The 23481-nt window shown below is 43.6% G+C and overlaps 2 protein-coding genes across 2 annotated transcripts in view; both read left to right on the plus strand.

Moving 5' to 3' along the window:
* The first annotated feature begins 461 nt into the window (after window positions 1-461).
* On the plus strand, window positions 462-13240 carry LOC103184953 (cytochrome b5). The gene is given in 5 exon segments (NM_001292314.1): window positions 462-633; window positions 8814-8942; window positions 10184-10213; window positions 11556-11590; window positions 12670-13240. Coding segments are annotated over 5 exon segments (396 nt in total). The 5' UTR covers window positions 462-510; the 3' UTR covers window positions 12749-13240.
* A 4788-nt stretch (window positions 13241-18028) lies between these two features.
* The window catches only part of LOC103184957 (mediator of RNA polymerase II transcription subunit 30), a 29376-nt gene continuing 23923 nt past the window's right edge, over window positions 18029-23481 (plus strand). The window contains exon 1 of the mRNA XM_007903223.2: window positions 18029-18192. The gene's annotated coding sequence lies outside the window, so the exon portion shown is untranslated. The remainder of the gene's footprint in view (window positions 18193-23481) is intronic.

Here is a 23481-nt window from a genome sequence, read left to right on the forward strand (position 1 = left end):
CAAATATGCGGTCAATTTACTTGACAGCATATTCTGTGAAGCGCTTTGAGATGTTTAGCAGCTGTGAAAAGCGCAATAATCAAATGCAAGGATTTGCAAGGATTATTATTATATTATATGAAATGCAAGGATTATTATTGATCGTCTCAAGAATTAAGTTAGGAAGTTCCATCCCTTCAGAGAGAGAGAGAGAGAGAGGAGAGGGCACAATCCATTCCATGGGAGTTCCCATCTGTAGTTTGTACGCCTGGAACTTCTTAACCGGTTTGGATACTCTTGAGCCTTTTTAATGCTTCAGCTAATTTTTCAGACACCGACTTGACCGAAAAAAAAGTCTGTGAGCAAACCATTTGTGTGCCATCCGGTGAGTGGCGGCTCGAGCGAACAATAACAGCGGCGGGAATGGGAACTGAGGGCGGGACAGGCGCTGCAGACGTAGCAATGAAAAACAAGGGGTTGGCATTGCGGATCCCACAGCACTCATTCCGTCTCCGAGCTGTGCACAGCAACATGGCCGACAAGGAGGAGGTGAAGTATTACACACTCAAAGAAGTGGAGCAACACAACAGCTTCGTTAGCAATTGGATCATCATTCATCACAACGTATACGACGTGACCAAGTTTCTCGAGGAGGTATTTTACACTCGGCCACACTGTAATGACTAAGAAATCCTATTTTGTAAAAAGTAGATTTGTTTATTGACTTTGCCCTCTATGAATTAAATGCTTAGGTGGTTTCATGTTCCAGTGTTAATCAATATGTCGACGAGTTAGGGCGTGGGGGAGGAGAGAGGAAGGGAATTATTTTGAACGACTCTGCTTTCTTGCTGGAGAGTACACGTGCTTTTTCTCTGTTACCTGCCGAGAGCAGTGGGAAAAGTCACATCAGATTCTCATTTTCTAATCGAAATTTCTGTTTGCAAATAGCAAAGATATCTACAGGTAATTACAACTTCAGAAACCCTACACTTTGGGGAAAGAGCGCTTGGCAGCCGTATGACATTTGCTGTCTGAAATTGTTCAGTACTTTGTGTGGTTTCGGCTGAATTTGAATTTAACTTTCTGGGTTGTCAGGAGCCAAGTGGGAAGAATTCCTGGTCCCAGTGAAAAGTCTGTCCTGCCAATGAGCCAGTCTGACTGATCTGATATCAGCAGTGCCCTAAAGTACTATAAATCTGTCTGGCTTAAGAATCAGACTCCCGAGACTGCCACAGAGAGCTGACTTGATTCCGACATATTATTGCCAAGCATGTCTGCTGGACTCCAAGAAGGTCCCGCTTAACTCCCCTTTAAGAAGAATGGTTGCTAGTTGATCATTTGACATCCGACAAGCGGAGGTGTGACTCCTCACGAGGTGGATAGCAACTTCCTGCAAATTCTCTAATGAGCACCACAACTCAACATGCAATGCATGAGCATTGGCTCATTCTCCTATCCACAGCTCCTACCTGCTGAACTGTGGTTCGTTCGACTGTTGAAGGTGCGGAGCTTGAGTATCAGCTGCTTACCAATCAAGGTGGATACCAAACCTTGGTTGGAGCATGTTCACAAACCTGGACTCTTGGTAACTCCTCCAAGCAGTTGTTGCCCAGGCCTCAGAATTTTCTCATCAGCTATTCACTGAATGTCTGCCTTCATTGTGGTGGGAGAACCTTTTGTGGTTTGGGGGGGGGAAATTGTCTGACAAAAAAAAATCTGAAAAAAAATCAATTAATATAGTTTCCAAATACAGTAGTTCTAAACGTTTACAACTCATTGAAACTGGGCTAGCATTTGACCTGGAAAACAAGATGTAAGTTCTTGATGGGTCTTTTCAGCTTGGCAAAGATTCAGTTAGATAGTCCCTTGAAGGATGTGTATTTCTCTCTTCATTTTTTTATCCCAACATCCCACCAGAAGTAAAACTATTGACAATTTAGCAAATATTTGAAAGGCCATGTCTTGCTGCTAAGGTGAGCTCAGTCTGTATTTCTTATGGAATTTGGAAGAAAAACGTTTGCTGTTTATTCTTTTACTTCCTCAGTTGAGAGAGAAGAGTAAGGCAAAACAGTCATGTTGTGAGCAATACTCCTTGGCTGACCTACTAGTAAGTGTGCTCGAGCAAGAAAGAACTCTTCTATTCAACGGAACAACTGAAATCCTGGGTAAAATGGAAACTAAATATTGTCTGTGAGAGTCCGGTTGCTCATGCAATTTCACATTTTCAGATCTCTAACTCTTTTACCAACTTGGAACAATCAGTTAGTTTACAACTGAGGTACAGGGAAGGGAACAAAGTCCACTTAGAAAAGTATATGGTGGAATAAACGTATTCTCAATGTGATAATAGTTTTATTCTGCCATATACTTTTCCACAGTGGATGTGGAATGTGACATATGGATATTAATGTGACAGATGGTTGTTTTGTTCGTGATTTTAATCACCTTGTATTTGTAGGGATTGAATAATGAATATTGAATCGTGTCAGATTTATAACTTGTTTTCATTTGACTACCTGCAAGCTTGTGGAGGTTTTAATTCTTGAAAATCTTGGCCATTCATGATAAGCCTTCTTCAGACTGTTGGGGAATCTTGTAATGCTCCCAGCCAGCCTTCAGTTCTTAGCTCTAATCAGTGTGCCAATAGGTGGAAGTTCAAAGGCTTTCACAGTATATGAAAGTATATGACATCCTCCTGATGTGAAAGGCACTTTACAAATGTAATTTTGTTGTTGTATATAGTTTTACACAGTAGAAAAAAAAATGTCAGGCTGGTTGATGATTTAAGCATATGTCCCATCTCATTCCACGATCGAGTTGAACTTCACTAGAACTAAAGAAAGCTAAGGGGTGATCTATTAGAGGACTTCAAGATTCAGAATAGAGGGAAAATAATGATAGATTCTTTCCACTCTGTGAGTGTCAGCAGCGATAGCTACTGACACCCAAACAATTAAAGGGAGGTAAAACAAATTGTTTACCCAGAAGGGGTGACTGCCATTTAACAAATTAATTTAAAAGGGAATTTGATGGATTAATAAAAGGTACGGGGACCTTATACGAGAGTGAGATTTGATTAGGCAGCTCCAATGGAGAAAAACGCCAGAGTAGACTTGATAGGCCAAATGATCTGTTTTTGTCCTGTGACATTCTGTACATCTCTGGTCCTCATTTTACTTCTTTGCTGTGAGGTAGGATTAAATGCTGTGTCCTCTTAATTATATTCAAGATTTATCCAAACGTTATACGTATATAAACCGTTTCCGTATTCAACAATTATTATTTTCGAAACTGGGTGCTTCTGCTTGAGTCCTATAAAAAGGAGAAGACTTGCAAGAACCTCACTTGAGCAGAAAGCCCAGCTGCAGGAGGAGGGCACTGAGTGAGGTGGAACAGAATGAGAATTTTGATAAGGAATTTGGTAAGAGTAAGAATTTGGTGAAGAGGGGGAAAAAGGTGCATAATTATGGTATATATAATAGTTATTAAAATAATATAAAACATGTCTGGGAAAGAGGGAGGGCAGCTGAGATCAGTTGAATGCACAATGTAATGTGTACCATGTGGGAACTCCAGGATGGTTTGTGTGCCCTGGACAAACATGTGTAGGAAGTGCCTCTGGCTGCTTGGTTTCTGAGCTCAAGGAGAGGCTGGTGTCACTACATAGTATACGGGAAGCTGAATTGTTCCTGGATCATTTCAGGAGGTAGTCGCCCCACAGCCACAGAGGGTTCAGAAGGAGAGTGATGACCCGGCATGATAGGAAGAAGGAACGGGCAGTGTAGAAATCTTCTGATAGTGTGGCACTCACAAACTGGTTCTCTGTACTGAATACCGGTCAGGGTGATGACATCTCTGGGGAGGTGAGTCAAAAGCAATGGGGACAAGGGAAGTGTTTCAATGCAACTGTCATTGGGGTCACAATGGTGAAAGGAATAGACAGGCATTTCTGCAACCAAAGACGTGACTCTTGCACGGTATATTGCCTCCGTGGTGCCAGGGTTGAAGACATCATGAAACAGGTGCAAAACGTTTTACAGGAGGAAGGGGAACATCCAGAAGTCATGGTGCACATTGGGATCCATGATGTAGAGAAAAAAGGGGCTGAGATCCCACAGGGAGAGTATTAGAAGCTAGGGAAAAAGCTAAAAATTAGGACCTTAAAGGTGGTGATCTCTGGATTACTCCCAGTGCCTCGTGCAAGTGAGATCAAACGCATGAATACATGGCTGGAGAAATGGTGCAGAAAGGAGGGCTTCAAGCCCCTGGATCATTGGAACCAGTTCTGGGGCAGATCGGTTACACCTGAACAGGGCCGGGACCAATGTCCTCACAGGGATGTTAACTAGTGCTGTGGGGAAGGGTTTAAACTAGTTTCGAGGGTTAAGGGAATCAGGATGTAGCATTAGAGAGGACAAACAAGTTACATAGAGGGCTGGGAGAGACAAATACCAATATAATAAGGAATAGTCCAGAAAAAGGAGGGATAAGATGGGGGAAGAAATGCAGAGCAGGCTCAGTTGGTCTTGGAGTGCATGTGCGTAAATGCATGGAGTGTGTCAAATAAGATTGGTGAGCTGCAGGCTCAAGTTGCGACATGGGATTATGATGTAGTGGCATGAGGGAAAAAAAGGAGAGGGAGTGGTAATATTGATTAAAGACATGGTTAAGGCCCTGGAAAGGGACGATGTACTAGAGGGTCCAAAAACAGAATCTATTTGCTTTGAGTTAAGGAGAAGAAAAGGAGCTGTTACTCTGTTGGGTGTATACTATAGACCACCAAACAGTGGGAAGGAGATAGTGAGCAAATCTGTAAATAGATTTCGGAAAGATGCTAAACCAATAGAGCAGTGATAACGGGGGACTTCAATTATCCTAATATAGACTGGCAAAACAACAGTGTGAAGGGCAAGGAGGGGGAAGGATTCCTGAAATATGTGCAGGATAACTTTCTGGATCAGTGTGTTTCCAACCCAACCAGGAAGGAAGTAATGCTGGATCTAGTTCTCAGGAATGAAGTGGGCAAGTGGAGCAGGTTTCAGTGGGAGAGCATCTGGACAACAGTGATCACAACAGCATTAGGTTTAGAGTACTTATCATAAGGTACAAGGAACCATCACATTATTTATCAAATAATAAATATCTACCCTATCAAATCCCTTTATTATTTTAAAAACTTCAATTAGACCACCCCTCACCTTCTAAACTCAAGGCAATTGAGACCAAGTTTATGCAACCTGTCCTCATCATTTTACTCTTTAAGCCCTGGTATCATTCTGGTGAATCCGTGCTGCACCTCCTCCATAGCCAATATACCCTTCCTCAGGTGCGGTGCCCAAAACTGATCGCAGTACTCCAGATGGGGTCTAACGAAGACTATAAATTGACTATTTAATTTCTTCTCATTTATATTCCACCCCCCTTGAGATAAAGGCAAGTATCCTATTAGCTTTTTTGATAACTTTTTGTACCTATGAACTTGTTTTTAGTGTTTTGTGTAAGTGGATATCCAAATCTCTTTGCTCCTCCACAGTTCTTAGTTTCTCATTATTTAGAAAGTTCTCTTAAGCACGCTGATAGGTTTCCACATGCGTCAGACACTCAGCTGACCAAAAATGAATTAAATATCAACAACAAGATTGCATTTATAGAGCGTCTTTCACGTCGGGAGGACGTCCCAAGGCGCTGGACAGTTGGGTTGGGACCTGAGCATTGGGGGGAAATGATCAGGGAGGGAGCGAGGAGGGGGTAGAGAGTCGGGGGGGGGGGGGTGAAGGCACGGTTGAAGAGAAAGGTCTTGAGATCGGCCTTGAAGGAGGAAAGGGAGGAGGCGGCGAAGGCACTGGGGGATAGAGTTCCAGAGCATTGGGGCTGAGAGGCTGAAGGCCCGACCACCGATGGTAGGGCGGTTGGGGCGGGGGATGTGGACCAGACCGGAGCCAGAGGAACGGAGGGTACGGGCAGGTAGGTTGGGGGATAGTAGGTTGGAGAGGTAGGAGGGAGCGAGGCCGTGAATGGCCTTGTAGGTGAGGATGAGGATCTTGAATTCGATCCTCTGGGGGATGGGGAGCCAGTGGAGGCGAGCGAGGGTGGGAGTGATGTGGTCCCGAAGCCTGGTGCGGGACAGTACACGAGCTGCAGAGTTCTGAATGACCTGCAGCTTGTGGAGGGAGGTGCCGGAATATCCTGCCAGAACTAAATGTCAAGGTTGCCATATAAATGCAGCTACATGGGTGAGGTAGCAGAGGGTTCTCATAAAAAGACAAAAAGGGGTTGAAACACTCAGGGAGAGTAAAATAGCCAAAATAAAGTTATGCAGTAACACGGCCTATAGAAGTACAAGAGAAGTATGAAAGGAAAGATAAACATTGAAGGTTACGGTGCTGTCTCTGCATGACTTGCCCCGATATATGGTAAATTATTATGTCACTGTGCTCTGTGTCTGCTTACATAAACATTGATTTGTAAATCAGTAATTCAGTGGGTGAAACTCGGGACTTTTCAGAGTTCAGTTCACCTATGGTGCTACTTCTGCAAATACAGTCACTCCATTTCATAGAATATCCTGTGAAGCACTTTTGTATGTCTTCCCATTGTGAAAGGCGCTATAACAAATGCAAGGATTATTATTATTACTTCTGAAAGTTGTATTATGTGTACAGTCTTATCCAGATTGTCAGATTAACTTTAATCTGGAACTTGGAATATAATTCTGAATATAATAATAATAATAATCCTTGCATTTGATATAGCGCTTTTCACGTCGGGAGGACGTCCCAAAGCGCTTCACAGAACACACTGTAAAGTGAATTGACTGTATATTTGTGGGCGAACGCGGCAGCCAATTGCGCACAGCAATGTTCCACATACAGGAGTAGATTGAAAATGACCAATTTTATTATTATTTTTGGTTTTGGAGGGATTATTATTAGGCTCTGTGTGGAGTAAGGAAACTTGCCCAAGGTTTCGCCCTGACCTGCCTGAAATTGAACTCAGGTCTCTCACTTGCGAAGCGAGTGCTCTAACCACTGAGCTACAGGACTCCACATAATTTGGATTATTGTACTATTTTATTTGACTCAGCAGTTTACTTTATCTTATCCAAATAAAGAGTCACATTGTGTTCTAAGTTCACTCTGTTTTTAACTAACCTGTTGCAACTGATTTTTCTTTAAACTAAGTGTACAGTGCACTTTTAACCATGATTCAAAATGAAACTCTGACCTTATTTTTACAACTATCTAAAAATTCTTGCCCTCTTCCCTCCCCAAATTGTACTGTAAAGTTAATATAAGATTACAAAGATCAAATATTCTGCACTCTTATAAAATAATGCTAATTATAGCCCAAAGTCATTGACCTTTTATATGCAGAAACAGTAAAGTTATGAAATTGTTATGTGCTTGAGTTCCCGTGCCAGGTTAAAGGGTATTACAACGTTGTAAGCAGGGAGACATTACCGAGCAGAAATTCTACCTGGATCTAGATTTATTCTATTTGGTTGGTGAATGAGATAGTCAATTTGTGCACCGCGGTATTCCAGCACTGTACTAGAGTGTTAGTTCAGGATGTCTTGTGGGGCTTGAACACTCAACCTCCTGACTCTGAGACCCAAGTACAACAAACTGAGCTATGAGGATACCTCAGCTCAGTTTGTAGCATTCTCACCTTTGCGTCAGAACGTTATGGATTCAAGCCCCACATTAGGACTCGTGAGTTCAAAGCCAAGGCTTACATATCCGTGCAACTTCAAAGTTAAATCTGAATTTAGCAATTTGCCAAATTGCTTCAGAAAAAAATAAATCTATACCCAGATGAAATATCTCCCCACTGATGTGCAGTTATTTGTTTACCTACAATATACAGTCACTACATAAAAGAAATTCCCTGTGAAAAAGTTTAAGATGGTTTAATATTATATGCACTGTATCAAATGCAAGGACTCTTTTAATATATATGTTTATATTATTGTTGAAAATAGCTAGATACGTGCTTGACAATTAAAAGGATTCAGTGTTATTAAATGATAAAATAGATCTGTTGAAGGAATCTTTAGGGAAGTGGGATATACCTTGGTTTCATGATTTACTACTATCTAGAAATGTTAATATGTTGCTATACACAAAGGTAGCAGAACAAGTCATGAGTTCAAGCTGTAATGGGAAATTTTAGGATAAAATACAATACAAAATTACATTTGTATAGCGTCTTTCATGTTGGGATGACGTCCAAGGCACTGGACGGTCAGGAATTTGGGCCTGACCGGGGGGGTGGGGTTGGGATCATGGAGGGTAGGAGGGTGACTGAAGGCTCAGTCGAAGAGCAGAGTCTTGAGAAGTGACTTGAAGGAGGCAAGGGAGGGAGCGGGGCAAAGGAATGTGGGATGGAGTTCCAAAGGGTGAGGGCAGAGATGCTGAAGGGCCGACCACCGAATGGGATTGTGGAGCCTGCTGAGTGGAGGGAGAGGACGTGAGAAAGTATTTATTTACATTGAAGGTAATTGACAATCAGAACAGAGTATCAGGAAAGCTGGTTGAGGTCAAGGCACGAGAGTCTTGATGGCTTCGGACATTGCTGTGAGCAAATTGTCTGCGTGTTCGTCTAAAACAGAGTCAGTACATTTTACAATCAATTTTGAGATGTTCTGACATGAAAGGTACTACATCGCATGCAAGGATTACTATTGTTATGACAATAGAGTTGGTATTCTGAATAAATGAAATCAAATGGGCCCAGAGTATTCTTCATCTAAATCTCTCTTATGATGTAATTGCTGTTCTAAGTTCATTTTTAATTAAAAGATTCATTATTCATTTTTGTACTTTACCTTTCAGCATCCGGGTGGTGAAGAAGTACTTAGAGAGCAAGGAGGAGGTGATGCTACAGAAGCCTTTGAAGATGTTGGACATTCCACAGATGCACAAGAGCTACGCAAACAATATATAATAGGAGAGGTTCATCCTGTGAGTGCCATATCCTCACTTGTGATTCTAATGCTGATTTCATTTAATAGGAATAGAAAATGCAAAATTTTAATCTAATTTTATTTGCTCACTGGATAACTGCATGATTCGTTATCCGCATCAGTGCTCAGAAGCAGTCTGGCTGCGATATTGATGAAAATGTTTGATTCCATGCAATGTAACAAGGTTTGTAATTATTTTACTTGAGCAACATGAGGTGGAGGTCCAATAAGTACGTAGGCACACAAACATGCAGAAACCCCGTGAGAGATACACACACATCCATGAGCGTCCACACACACATTTCCATATATACAATTGGGCTGCTTCCAATTAGTGCAGTAGAGGTCTCTCTCTATTGTTTATTGCAAACTAAGTTATATTCTATCTTCCTTGAAATGAGAATTGAAACCATGCAAACGTCACAACTTCAATTTGAACCAAAAGGGCAGAGAGTAAATTCTTTAACACTAAGATTCGTTCCAATTGACATCTAATTCTACATTTCACAATTGGGAATACATGTCCACATAATCTTAAGATTTTAAAGTCAACTGATTATAGAAAACTACATTGTGAGATTTTAAGATTACAACAAGATCAACAACGGCAAGATTACATTTGTATAGCGCCTTTCACGTCGGGAGGACGTCCCAAGGCGCTGGATTACAAAGCGATTTTGCTCCCATTGAATCTAGATATTTTCTCCAGGTGAATGGGTAAGAAAACTTACCAATCAATGAATGACTTTTGGTAATTGCACATGACTAACTGGCTCTGCAGGCAGAAATACACAGCGTTGTCAGTAACTTGAAGCTTTGGCCAAAACACCTAGCAGTATTTACTGCTAGCTGCTTTTCCTTGAGATCTGAAACCAGACATCTACAAGGCTGTCAATTTAGTAAAAAATTATGTATTTTGCTTCTACCAACTAGCTGCTGTGTTCAGGCAGGCGATAATCATTTCCAAGCCCAGTAGAGAGAAGACTTGTTTGCACCAGTCAGGGCTGCTCAGCAGCTAAGACCTGTTCTGATTGAATGCACTATCCAGGTCTCCTCAGGTTGGCTTACCTGATGCCTTCATCTCTCCATAGTGGACATAACTATGGAGAAATTAAGGTATTGAGATCCAAATTGGGTCTCAATGGCTAAATATTCATTGTCAAAGTGACCAGGCTTTCAACATGTGCTATTGTCAAAAGCAAGGACTTAAGTTGTAATGTTTATCTTTCTATTAATCAGGACGACAGGGCTGCTCTTAGAAAGCAAGAGGTGAGTAACAAAAACTTACTTTCTTAGTTTTTTTTGTTAATTCAGGAGTTTATTATCCTCTACCTATTCCAAATAACTGTCTCTTTCTCTCCCCCCACCCCCAAGTAATCCACCCTTGCTACATACTGAGCTGGGCTAACATCTTTGGTCTGCCGTTCACAGGTTAAAATTCAGCTTCTATACCTCTGGCCTCCAAACCTTTCTTCCAAAACCATTTTGCCTTGCTTAGCTATCTTATTGGCTTCAAGAGAACTTGTATATCCTTAACAACCTTATTTCCATTTTGGGTGTGCACCATTGCCATTTATCAAGCACTTTGTTAACCGCTGGAAATATGTATTCAACCCAGTGATTCATAGCTCTATACATAGGTTTAGAATTTCAAAGGAGGAGGTGGGCGACGTAGGGAGGTGCCAGAGAGTGAAGGGATTTAAACACGAGTGTGAGGATCTTGGATTCGATCCGTTCAGTGATGGGGAGCCAGTGGAGCCTGGCCAGAACTGGTGAGATGTGGGTCCGGGTCAGTATGTGGGAAGCAGAGTTCTGAATGAGCTGGATCTTTTGAATAGTGAGTCTGAGGGAGAGCTCAGGGAAGTTGCGTTTAGATTCGCAGAAGTGAAAATATTTACGGGAGCCAAGGAGTATGGCTTCCATCTTGTCCACATTCAGCTGCAGAAAGTTTGCACTCATCCAGGCCCTGATGTCTGCCAGACAAGCTGATAGAAATCGGCGGACTTGGAGTTGGTACTGCAGAAAACAAAGTAGATTTGTGTGTCATCCACACGCATGTGGAAGTTTACCCCGTGTCTGTGGATGACATCACCCAGAGGGAGCATATAGATACAGAAAAGAAGAGGGCTAAAGATAACGCCCTAGGGTACCCTGCAGATGACCAGGCGGGGGAGGGAGGAGAAACCATTTGCCGAGGTGAAATGGAGGGGGTTGGTTAAGTGGGGCTCAAACTACGTGAGTGTGGTTCCACTAAGATGGATGAGGGAGGAGAGGCAGTCGAGGAGGATGGCATGGTCAACCGTGTTGATCGTGGCAGAGAGATCTAGGAGGATGAGGAGGCAGAGGGAGTCCTGGTCACAAATAAAGAAGATGTTGTTTGTGACTTTGACAAGCTCTTTCTCTGTGCTGTGGGCAGGGTGAAAACCTGACTGCAGGGGCTCAAGGAAGGAGTGGAGGTAGAGGTGTGACTGAAGTTGGCCTGCAACAATGCATTCCAGGACTTTTGCAGGTCAACTTTGTTGACCAAACAAATCTTGTGATCTCCCTACTTTCCTAGTTGACATTGCATTCTTGTAATAACGAGATTAACTTCTTAATTTTTCTATCACAGGTTACATCGGTTACCATCTTGGACTCTCAAGCAAGGTAAACAATTTGCCTTTTACCAGTTAACTATGACTTTTTTTCCATTACCTTAATGTATTAATGTGTTCTAGTCTGTATTTTCTCCTCATAAACCTTGATAATGAAACATTGAGTGTTTTGGTGAAGTGCAGTGTTAAGGTGACAGTAAATATGGCTTTCAGTAATTCAAGCTATCAAATTTGCAGAAGTGAATTGTAGATATTGGGGAATAAAATGATTCAGCTCAGTTTTTATACTGAAAGGGAAAAAGACTTGAGCTGCTCAGCTTTGAACAATGGCTGTGGAAATGTGCAATACTCAATTCAAATTTAATTTTTTTAAAAAACTCTAAAAATTAGTTTTCTAATTATGCCTGTCATTGATAATAATAAAATAATAATCCTTGCACTTGATATAGTGTTTTTTCACATTTTTGAGACGTCTCAAAGCGCTTAACAAAATATATTGTAAAGTGAATTGACTGTGTATTTGTGAGCGAAACACGGCAGCCAATTGCGCACCGCAGTGTCCCACAAACAGTCGTGGATTGAGTGACCAAATTATTCTCTTTTTTTTTGAGGGATTATTATCAGACATGTGGAGCAAGGAAACTTGCCCAAGTTATTGCCCTGCCGGCAATCGGACCCAGATCTCTCGCTTGTGAGGCGAGTGCTCTAACCACTGAGCTACAGAACTCCAAACGATAAATTGCTATTAAATTGAAATGCTATTAGATTGTAATTTATTTGACCACAAAATACACAGCACACAGTAAATCATATGAAGCACTTTGAAACAACCTTGTGAAAGGTGCTAAATCAAATGTAAGGATTTAATTTTTTTTTAACTGGATAAAAATGTTGAAGCACCAGTCAAGACAAGCTCCAGTTAACCATTTCTAGGGAAGACATTTTGATGAATGATTCAGCTTCACTATAAGTAATGATTGATCCAGCGTTCAAAGCAGAATTCTCCACATTAACTTTTTTTTAGGGAGGAATCTAACTGCACATAAATTGCTTTTTTAAATTCATAAAGAGTTAAGGAGACTCTTTCTCTGTAAAGTTTTAACTCTGCCTTCTTTCTGTCCTTTATTTTAGTTGGGCAAATTGGATAATCCCAGCAATAGCGGGCATCATTGTGGTCCTAATGTATCGGTATTACGTAGCACAACAGTGAGTGCTGCATGTAGAAGACCTTCAGGGGAGTAACCTTTTGTATAATTTCATACTAATTGCAATCTTACAATCCAGTGATGAAATCCTGATGCTTATCCAGACTTTAAAGGGTTGGGCAAAAGAAATTCCTCTTACTGCTAACCAAAGTGATTTTGACATTGTGCAAGTGCTGTCGAACACAATGCATTTAGCAATCAGAGGAATTCCAGCCCTTATATTTCTAAAGATTAATATGGCAAATTTTTTTGTATTCAACTTGTATATTTTACCAACTGTAATTGTCAGCTTTTATTACTGTAAATTTAATATTTGAATGTTTGAGAAATTACACTAGCTTATTGTCATGATTTGTTATCCTGAAAAGCTACATTATAATATTGTAGGCATGAGCCATTGAGCAAGTCAGAAATTCTCACTTTACACACATATATATAATTATATATATATATATGTATATACCTATTTTCTACAGTTAATTAAATTCTAAGAAGTCAAGACAATGAAAGATTATTTTGTTTGAGGTCACATTTTGCCAGGTGATGGCAATAGTAATGCTGGTTTCAAGCTTGTAATCTTGTTTCATGTCTGAGACACTGCAGCTTGAAGAACACAGAAATGAAAAACAGATTTGTGCTAGCACGCAAATTATGCAATAAATGATTGCTGCTTGTACTGTACTGAGTAATTGAGGATTGGCCAGGTTGCTTAAAGGATGAGAACTCAGAACAAGACGGGTAATTTGCCAATGACAAAACCATTGTTTTTTGGGAGGGAAAAAAATGACTATTCCATTACACTTTCACTCAGGTAACTTTAGACTTTTCTTGATTTCTTGTTGGGTTTTAAAAATCAGTTCGCTGGGGGTGGGCAGAAGTGATGTACTAATGTAATATGCAGTAGTTTATAATAATGTAATATGCAGCAATTATAGATGGAGTCCTGTAGCTCAGTGGTTAGAGCACTCGCTTTGCAAGCGAGAGACCTGAGTTCAATTCCAAGCAGGTCAGGGCGAAACCTTGGGCAAGTTTCCTTACTCCACACACCTAATAATAATCCCTCCAAAACCAAAAACAATAATAAATTGGTCATTTTCAATCTACGACTGTTTGTGGGACATTGCTGTGCGCAATTGGCTGCCGCGTTAGCCCACAAATATACAGTCAATTCACTTTACAGTGTATTCTGTGAAGCGCTTTGGGACGTCCTCCCGATTTGAAAAGCGCTATATCAAATGCAAGGATTATTATTATATGATACCCCACAAAATCTGCTTTGGTGCAATCTCAATGGTGACTTCCTAAAGTTGGATTGCAGTGAAAAGAGACAGGCTGAGATTGGTTGCTAAACGAGTTCCAGTTGGACAGCGGGAGCTGTATCTGGGTAAATGTACAATTCTATTTGTTTTACAAATCACTACTTATTGGACATCTGTACATTGTATTATCCCATCTGGGATTGTTAATTGCTAGCAATTTAAAAAGCTTTAGCAATGTAACAAGAAAGATCCGTCTGAACAGGCACAGATGGACCTTGGTTTTGCATCTCATTCATAGGATGGCATCTCTGATAATGCCATATTCTCAGCACTACTGGAGAGTGCTAGCCTGGAGCGTAAACTCAAAGATCTGATGTGGAGGCTCAAACCTACAGTCTTCTAACTTGGAAGCAAGAGTACTACCCATTGAGGACTTCTGCTGCTGACTGCTGTGTTTTCCTATAAAATACACAATCACTGCACTTTGCTTTGAAATCCTGTGAAACACTTTGCTGTTGTTGGTCTCCTGAAGGAGTGGGTTTATAGATTCAATTAATCTGTCTTTGTGCGGTTACAGGTGCAGTCCACCAGAGGGTAGCAAATGTTTATTCTGTAATTATTAGATGATCCAGTTAAATTTACACAGCGTCTTTCACAGCGGTGCTTTCTGAAGAACTTAAGGCATTATAAAGCCTTTCACAATGCTGGATGAGCACCTTAGCTGGAAGTGGAGCTGAGCAGGAGTGGGGAGGGGAAAGATGATCAAAAGCACTGTCAAAGATGTACGTTTTGAGATGTGGCCTGAGAGAGGAGGGAGAGACTCTCTGGAATGAAGTTTCAGAGAGCAGGGACAGAAAGGCTGAAAGCCCGCTGATCATGGGTGGATAGGATGGAAGACATGAAGCAGGTCAGTCCTCGTAGACCAAAGGGAGCGACTAGGGTCGGCAGTTTTTATTAACATTCCAAACCATGGTGAGGTTGTTAGATACAGGAAAATCCTTCCTTATGCACCTCAAGTATGGGTGTGTTGGGTAGTTTCTTTATCATCACTCACAACAAAACAATACTCCAATCATAGCCCCCCCCCTCCACACACACACACACACACACTGGCACCCTTCCCAGAGCCCCTTTTATACTTTTTGTTTTATTGGTTCTTCTCAACTTGGCCATTGCTCTTAAAGGGATGTCTAATACACAGGATTTCACTGTATAGTGTAGGCAAGCACAAAATACACATTCAAGACATTATCCTTCAGATGAGATGTTAAATTAAGGTGCTGTCGTCCTTTGGATGAGATGTTAAACCAAGGTTCCTGAAGAGAGATCACTTTAAAAATTAAGGACAATTGATAAAAAAAAGAGGAAGATAGGAAATCGAAAAAGATACTGGGAAAAGACCATGTGTGGTTATGGTTGTTGAAATGAATTGCTCGCAGTTGAGACCCAATAAAGTAAATAACTAATAACCGCCGTGCTTTGGAGTACATTCTTATTACATGGTGTCACTTGGATTGAAAAAAACACGAGACATTGAAATAAGCAAAATGAATTCTGGAACAGTGGAGTCATTACATATTGAGGTATGTGCACGTACCACAACCACTGAAGATAATGAGAAACAAGACACAATTAGCACTGATTTGAGTAGGATTTATGGATCTTTGTGGTAACTACAAATTTGCCGCTACAGCCACAAAGACGACAAAATACTGTTCTTGAAGTGTTGTAGAAGAGGCAAAGAAACATTTTTGAGACTAGAGAGATAGAGGATATGATGAATATTATGTGGGGTACAATGTTGTGGACAAATTAGTGTTTTGCGATACGATGATCGTTGAGCAAGTTCAGCAAATGTACAGGCCTAGATAGAAGTAGGGCTGCCAACTCTGGATATTTTCCAGGCAGGGTTGCCAGAAAATAAAATATGTTTGTAGCCCAAAGTCAGCTAAATGCTAGCCCAAAAGTAGCTCAATATTATGCTGCTTAACTAGCTCAAAAGAAGCCCTATAAACGTAATATTTTTATCTTAAGGTATTACAATCACCAGATGCCCTCTAAAGATACTGGAGAAGCTTGAGCTTCCTTGGTTTCAAGCAACAATGAAGGGAAAACCCCAACAATAATCTCCACTTGGTAGAGGGCAAATACTGTTCTGGGAGCCATCACGGAAGGATGAGTGCTTAGGGCAAGGCACCTTCTGCACTGGAGTCAGAAATAGCTCTTAAATTTGGTAGATTGGACGTGGGAGCTTTGGATATCAGCCAATATAGAACATAAGTATTGCTAGGTAAACTCTGATTCCAAGCCGCCAGTGGGCAGATCAACTCCTATGCTCTTGTCCATGTGGTATGTAGACCATCCAGTGGACCAGGAGGAGAGGTGAAGAATCATGAACACCTGCAACCCCATGTAGATGAGAAAAGGAGTCAAAGAAGAAGTATTAAAAATGATCAGATCCCAACAGTGCACAAACACACAGTGTGTGGCTATGGGTAGAAGAGTGAATGCCAATTTAAGTTAGTGTGTTTGAAACTAAGAATGATAATAATAATAATCCTTGCATTTGATATAGCGTTTTTCACGTCTTCTAGACGTCTCGAAGTGCTTCACAGAATATGCTGTAAAGTGAATTGACCGTATATTTGTGGGCGAAACCATCTTCAAAGGAAAAAAGTTTGCAGGCTGTGTGTGGGGTTATCACTGTGTACAGGCTGCGTGTGGGGTTCCCTCTCTGTGTACAGGCTGCGTGTGAGGTTCCCTCTCTGTGTACAGGCTGTGTGTGGGGTTATCACTGTGTACAGGCTGTGTGTGGGGTTCCCTCTCTGTGTACAGGCTGTGTGTGGGGTTCCCTCTCTGTGTACAGGCTGTGTGTGGGGTTCCCTCTCTGTGTACAGGCTGCGTGTGAGGTTCCCTCTCTGTGTACAGGCTGTGTGTGGGGTTCCCTCTCTGTGTACAGGCTGTGTGTGGGGTTCCCTCTCTGTGTACAGGCTGTGTGTGGGGTTCCCTCTCTTGTGTACAGGCTGCGTGTGGGGTTCCCTCTCTGTGTACAGGCTGTGTGTGGGGTTCCCTCTCTGTGTACAGGCTGTGTGTGGGGTTCCCTCTCTGTGTACAGGCTGTGTGTGGGGTTCCCTCTCTGTGTACAGGCTGTGTGTGGGGTTCCCTCTCTGTGTACAGGCTGTGTGTGGGGTTCCCTCTCTGTGTACAGGCTGTGTGTGGAGTTCTCTCTTTTCAAATTGGTCTTGGGGCTGAGACCAGGAGAATTTTCAGTTCACTATCTGCCTCACCCTCTCTCTCTATCAGCCTCTTTTTCTATGTCTTCCTCGATTCTTTCTTAGCTTCGGTCCAAAAAAGAAATAATTGATCCTTCAATCCACGACTGTTAGTGGGACACTGCTGTGCGCAATTGGCTACCTTGTTTTGCCCACAAAATATACAGTAACTACATTTTACAGTATATCCCGTGAAGCGCTTTGAGATGTCTTGAAGACGTGATAAAGTGCTATATCAAATGCAAGGATTATTATTCTCTCTGTGCAGACTGTGTGTGATGTTATCTCTCTCTGTGTACAGGCTGTGTGTGGCGTTATCTCTCTGTGTACACTGTGTGTGTGTGTGTGTGGGGGGGGGGGTATTTCTCTGTGTACACTGTGTGTGTGGGGGGTATGTCTCTGTGTACACTGTATGTTTGGGGGGTATGTCTCTGTGTACACTGTATGTGTGTGGGGGGGGTATGTCTCTGTGTACACTGTGTGTGTGGGGGGTATGTCTCTGTGTACACTGTGTGTGTGTGGGGGGGGTATGTCTCTGTGTACGCTGTGTGTGTGGGGGGTATGTCTCTGTGTACACTGTGTGTGTGGGGGGGTATGTCTCTGTGTACACTGTGTGTGTGTGTGGGGGGGTATGTCTCTGTGTACACTATGTGTGTGGGGGGGGTATGTCTCTGTGTACACTGTGTGTGTGTGTGTGTGGGGGGGGGTATGTCTCTGTGTACACTGTGTGTATGGGGGGTATTTCTCTGTACAGGCGGGGTGTGCGGGGACCTCCCGGCCGCGGGTGGCGCTGTGCGGGGAGGCAGACGTGACGCCGCTCGTGGCTCGAAGCGTTTGGTTGTTTCGGACTCGAACCAACCGCCCCGGCGCGAGGAGCGGCAACAGCGTGTGCGCGAGAGAGACCGTGACATGAGGGAGGTGAGCAGAGCGCGGGCCGTCACCCCATCCCGTCACCCCAGCAACCGGGCACACCCCACCCAGTCTGTGCCCACCTCACCCCACCAGCTCCAGCTCCCCCGCCCGTGCCCACCCCACCACACCAGCTCCCCCGCCCGTGCCCCCCCCCCCCCCCCCCCCCCCCCCCCCCCCCCCCCCCCCCCCCCCCCCCCCCCCCCCCCCCCCCCCCCCCCCCCCCCCCCGCCCCCCCGCCCGTGCCCACCCCACCAGCTCCCCCCCCGTGCCCACCCCACCCCACCAGCTCCCCGCCCGTGCCCACCCCACCAGCTCCCCCGCCCGTGCCCACCCACCAGCTCCCCCGCGCCCGTGCCCACCCACCAGCTCCCCCGCCGTGCCCACCCCCCACCAGCTCCCCCCCGTGCCCACCCCCCACCAGCTCCCCCGCCGTGCCCACCCCACCCAGCTCCCCCGCCCGTGCCCACCCCACCAGCTCCCCCCCGCCGTGCCCACCCACCAGCTCCCCCGCCCGTGCCCACCCCACCAGCTCCAGCCCCCCCGCCCGTGCCCACCCCACCAGCTCCCCCGCCCGTGCCCACCCACCAGCTCCCCCGCCCGTGCCCACCCCACCAGCTCCCCGCCCGTGCCCACCCCACCAGCTCCCCCCGCCTGCCCACCCCACCAGCTCCCCCCCGTGCCCACCCCACCAGCTCCCCCGCCGTGCCCACCCCACCAGCTCCCCCCCCCGTGCCCACCCCACCAGCTCCCCCGCCCGTGCCCACCCCACCAGCTCCCCCGCCCGTGCCCACCCCACCAGCTCCCCCGCCCGTGCCCACCCCACCACACCAGCTCCCCCCGTCTCTGCCCACCCCACCAGCTCCCCCCCCCCCCCCACCAGCTCCCCCCGCCCGTGCCCACCCCACCAGCTCCCCCGCCCGTGCCCACCCCACCAGGTCTCTGTGTAAACGCCTCCACTCGGCAATGAGTGGATTCCTAATCCAGCAGCTGGCGGCTGGGCAACAGTGCTGTGTTTTCTGTATAAACCTAACCAGCATCTGCTTCTTATTTCACCTTTCTTCCCTCTCCTCACACTCCTGCCCCCTCTTTTAAGACATTTGTGAGTTTTATCATTTATGTAAAAAAAAACTATTTAAAAAATGTTTTGAATTGAGTAGACTTGTTGTTATCCATCCACAGCTATGTTTTAAATTTGTTTGTTTTTTTGGAAAAAAAACTTTACTTAATAATTAGACTTGTCAGTTTGGGTGAGAGCGTGCAGCGGGCTGGTAAGATGCAGAAGTGCACCTGTGACTTGAATCAATGCGGGTAAGATCCTGGACTCCAGCTGTATGTATGGAGGTGGGGTCACTCGTAAGGAGCGGAAGTCTTGCTTGTGGAAAGAAAGAAATGCCCTGGTGGATGGTGTTGTGAACCTCCTATGCCACTCGGGTAATATCAGATGGACTTGGACAAGATTACCCGCCAGGACTGGTGTTGGTGGAATTGCGTGTGACACCTGCTGATCCGAAAAGGGAACAAACAAGCTCCTGACACTACTGGGATCGTTATTTCTAATGCAGATAACCTGAGGGCATTTTAGCTCTGTGTTCCCTCCTGACTACAGTTTGATCTCGGGGCACAAACTGATTACCATCAGAGAACCAGAGGGTGGGTGGTATCCAAGAATCAAACTACAGCAAGAATCAACTCCACTCGGAGAGAAGAGAGACATGGTGGAAGGCACTGAGATATTGTATGTGAAAGAAGGAGGTTTTCTCATTTGTGTGAGTGGAAAGTAACGATAAAACACAGATAAAGTTACATGTACGTTTCAGTGCCGGATTGGTATCTAGAAGAGGAAGAGTGCTAATCCCTCCTCAGAAAAATGGCAGCTGGCCAGAGCCTGTCTGATACATCATTAGAGCAGTTCAGTTTCCAGTTAACACTCCCAGCATCGTCCGTCTCCACGAGGCTGCTTTCCCACTTGTGCAAATATTGAAATTCTCAGGGTGGATAACTTAATTATATTTACCTTTGTTAAAATTGCCTTTCACATATGTATCTTGGAATTCTTCTCCCTGTTAACAACAATTTGCATTTATACAGTGCCCTTTATGTAGTAATAATAATAATAATCCTTGCATTTGATATAGCACTTTTCACGTCTTCTAGACGTTTCAAAGCGCTTCACAGAATATACTGTAAAGTGAATTGACTGTATATGTGTGGGCGAAACGCGGCAGCCAATTGTGCACAGCAATGTCCCACATACAGTCGTGGATTGCAAATGACCAACTTATTATTGTCTTGTTTTAGAGGGATTATTATTAGGTGTGTGGAGTAAGGAAACTTGCCCAAGTTTCGTCCTGCCTGGAATTTGACTTTGAAAGTTGACCTTGAGCTGTTTTGCTTTTGGTCACCAGGTGTCTGACACATGTGTAATTCCATCATCATGCTTAAAAGTATCTGAACCAAAGTTCCATGCATGCTACCTACACGTGAAAATTCCTGTCTGGAATGGAATATCTGTTTACCTAATTCCAGAGAGTATTAAGGCAGGTTCTCAAGAGCCAAATCTTGGGGATCCCAGAGTGTACATTGGTGAACTGCTGGAGCTAAAACCAAGTAGCTTGCCATTGATATCACTGTTTGGAAAGTTTTCTGCTATTTTTGTTGTTGACCAGCCTGGCACGGGACCTGGGTTACTGAAGCTCCCCAGATGGTTGACTTAATTCTGATCCGATGCATGTCACCTTGAAACCAGGTCAGCTGCAAGGAAACCTGCTTACCTCCTCTCACTCTCCCCCTTCCCCCCAAGGATAGTCATTTGACATTTGCAGATTTGAGCCCTCATTCCGTGGATGGCAGATACCTGTGCACTTTCTAGTGAGCAGCACAGCTCAGCATGAAATGGATTAGAGAATAACCACCATTTTTCTACCCATAGCACAAACATATGTTCAGAACTCCCTACCCATTGAACAATAGTTCCATCAGTTGGAGGTGCAGAGTTTTAGCAGCAAATGCTTACCTTTCAGCATACCAATGAATAGCTTCCAGCAGCTGTTCCTCCAAGCCTCAGAGTTTCCTCGTCAGGTATCAGGCGGACATCTGCCTTTAATGTAGTGGGAGCATTTTACAGGACAGCTTGTGATGTGCTATCCACCTTGATGTTCATTCGCATGCCAGACTTACGCAGCACCTGTTTCCCAATTCAGGTTCTTATGTGAGGGGCTTTGATAAATAGATGTGCTGGTCAGGAAGCAACACTGCCTCCAGGGTTTCTTAGCAATATTCAAAGCGCTTCACAGGGTTTACTATAAAGTATAGCAACTGTACTTTATAGGTGAATATCCCCTCCTTGTATGGATCTTACATCTTCCAGTCAATACATTTATGGTCCCCTCTTGAGCGATGCAGGACCATAATTCCACTCGGGAAGCGGGAGAGTGCCCACTGAGTGGCTCAGTGTTCAAGATAGCAATTCCAAGAATTGTTGGAAATTCCTGCATTTTTTATTCATAATCCTTTCAAGCAACAAGTAGCTTAAATAGCAGATGGTAGTGCTTCTAATTGAGCAAATATGGCCAATAGCTTTTGTTTTGCAGAATGTATTTCATCCGATGTAACACAAAAAGACCTGACAAAGGTGTTGCAAACTTCACAGACATAAAAACATAAGAAATGCTAGACGAAAAAAGACTGAGGTCCAACTAGTTTGCCTTCCACCTTCCTGACAGTCACATGCACAAATGTCCCAAACTACCTATGTACTATATCCCATAATGCTATTTCCTAAAAGAAAACTATCTAATCTGTATTTGAAAGAATCAACACTTTCTGCTTCAGCCGTCTCCCTAGGGAGCCTGTTCCACAGGTTCACTATTCACTCTGAAATAGTGTTTGTGTAGATTCGTTCTGAATTTACCCCCTTTTTTTCTCAGATTTAAATTGGGCACTAACTAGTTTTGAATGTAATATGCTGTGTAGTCACACTTGTGACTTGGACTGAGCAGCAAACAGTGATGACTTACTTTAGCTCAGATTCTCCAGACTCCACAAATCCACCCAACATCGGCACTGAATGTTGAGGTTATGTGATTTTGTCCTATTCCAGTATTATTAAATAATCACCCAAGATTTTGTCCGCTCTCCGCCTTCCTCTCCTCCCCTCTTCAGGGGGACATACAGGACACTTGATGGGTTATATAAATACATTATATGGTGGGATTTCTTGAAGTTGCTTCTTTGACCCCACAATCACTGGTGGTAGAGCCATGAATTCTAATTCACTTGTGCCTGACTTTATCCTGCTGTACCTCCTCATTAAATCCTCAGCAAATGCTTTATGGTGTGTCTTAAATAAATTGCTGTAAAACAGAATGGGTTTTAAGAAAGAATTTACATTTTTATAGTGGCAATTCCATTAAAATGCCCACAGTAATTGGTGTTGAGTATAGCGACGTTTTTGTAGGCAACATGTCATTTTACACACAGCAAAGTTCCACAAACATCCGTGAAGTGAATGAAGGATCAATTTTATCTGGAGGCTTTTTGACTTAACATCAAGTGCAGTGCTACCGATTGAGCTAGCCTGATATTGGTTTAAGTATAATATATGATTCATATTCATGCAGCTGGATGATACCGTGGATTGATCATGAGTTAGCCTAATTTATTTGGTTGCACGCTTGCCTCTGGGAAGGTTGTAGGTTTGTGTTCACCAATGCTGCTTTACGTTGCAACTCCAGAAAATATGGCCTCCAGGCTGCTAGAAATTGCTTATAGCAAATGGCGTTTTGAATAAGTGCAGACATCTTGTCATGTAAGGAGTTGGCTTCTTGTGTCATGGATTCTGGGAGAGCTTAGTGCTGATAGTCAGTGCCAAAAGTGAAATTAAAGTGCTCCCATGTCCTATCATAGTCACCCCTCATCTTGATCCATACAAACCCAAATTCTGAAGGAAGAAGAGTTCACCTCGGGTTGTTCTGTAAAAGTATTATTTCTCAGTAAAATTGACTTTTCCTGCCTTTTATCAAATTGCAAATTCTATCCAGGCTTGACACACCCATTGACTCTTCAGTGAAACATAACAGCAGCTAGAAAATGATAATGTGTAATTTATATTTTAAAACATCTTATCTCTAGAATTTCCATGCATAGGTGGGCTTATTAGTTTGGTTTGGATACTCTTAAGTATGGTGATGCGTTTCCGCATGTGTCAGATACCCGGCTGACCAAAAAAACCTCAACATTTTTGTCACTTAGCCTGAACTTGTGCTCTTGAAGCCAAACATTATCAGAAACTCCAGA

Source organism: Callorhinchus milii, unplaced genomic scaffold (genome assembly GCF_018977255.1).
Source record: "Callorhinchus milii isolate IMCB2004 unplaced genomic scaffold, IMCB_Cmil_1.0 Scaffold2, whole genome shotgun sequence".
NCBI classification, from domain to species: Eukaryota; Metazoa; Chordata; class Chondrichthyes; order Chimaeriformes; family Callorhinchidae; genus Callorhinchus; species Callorhinchus milii.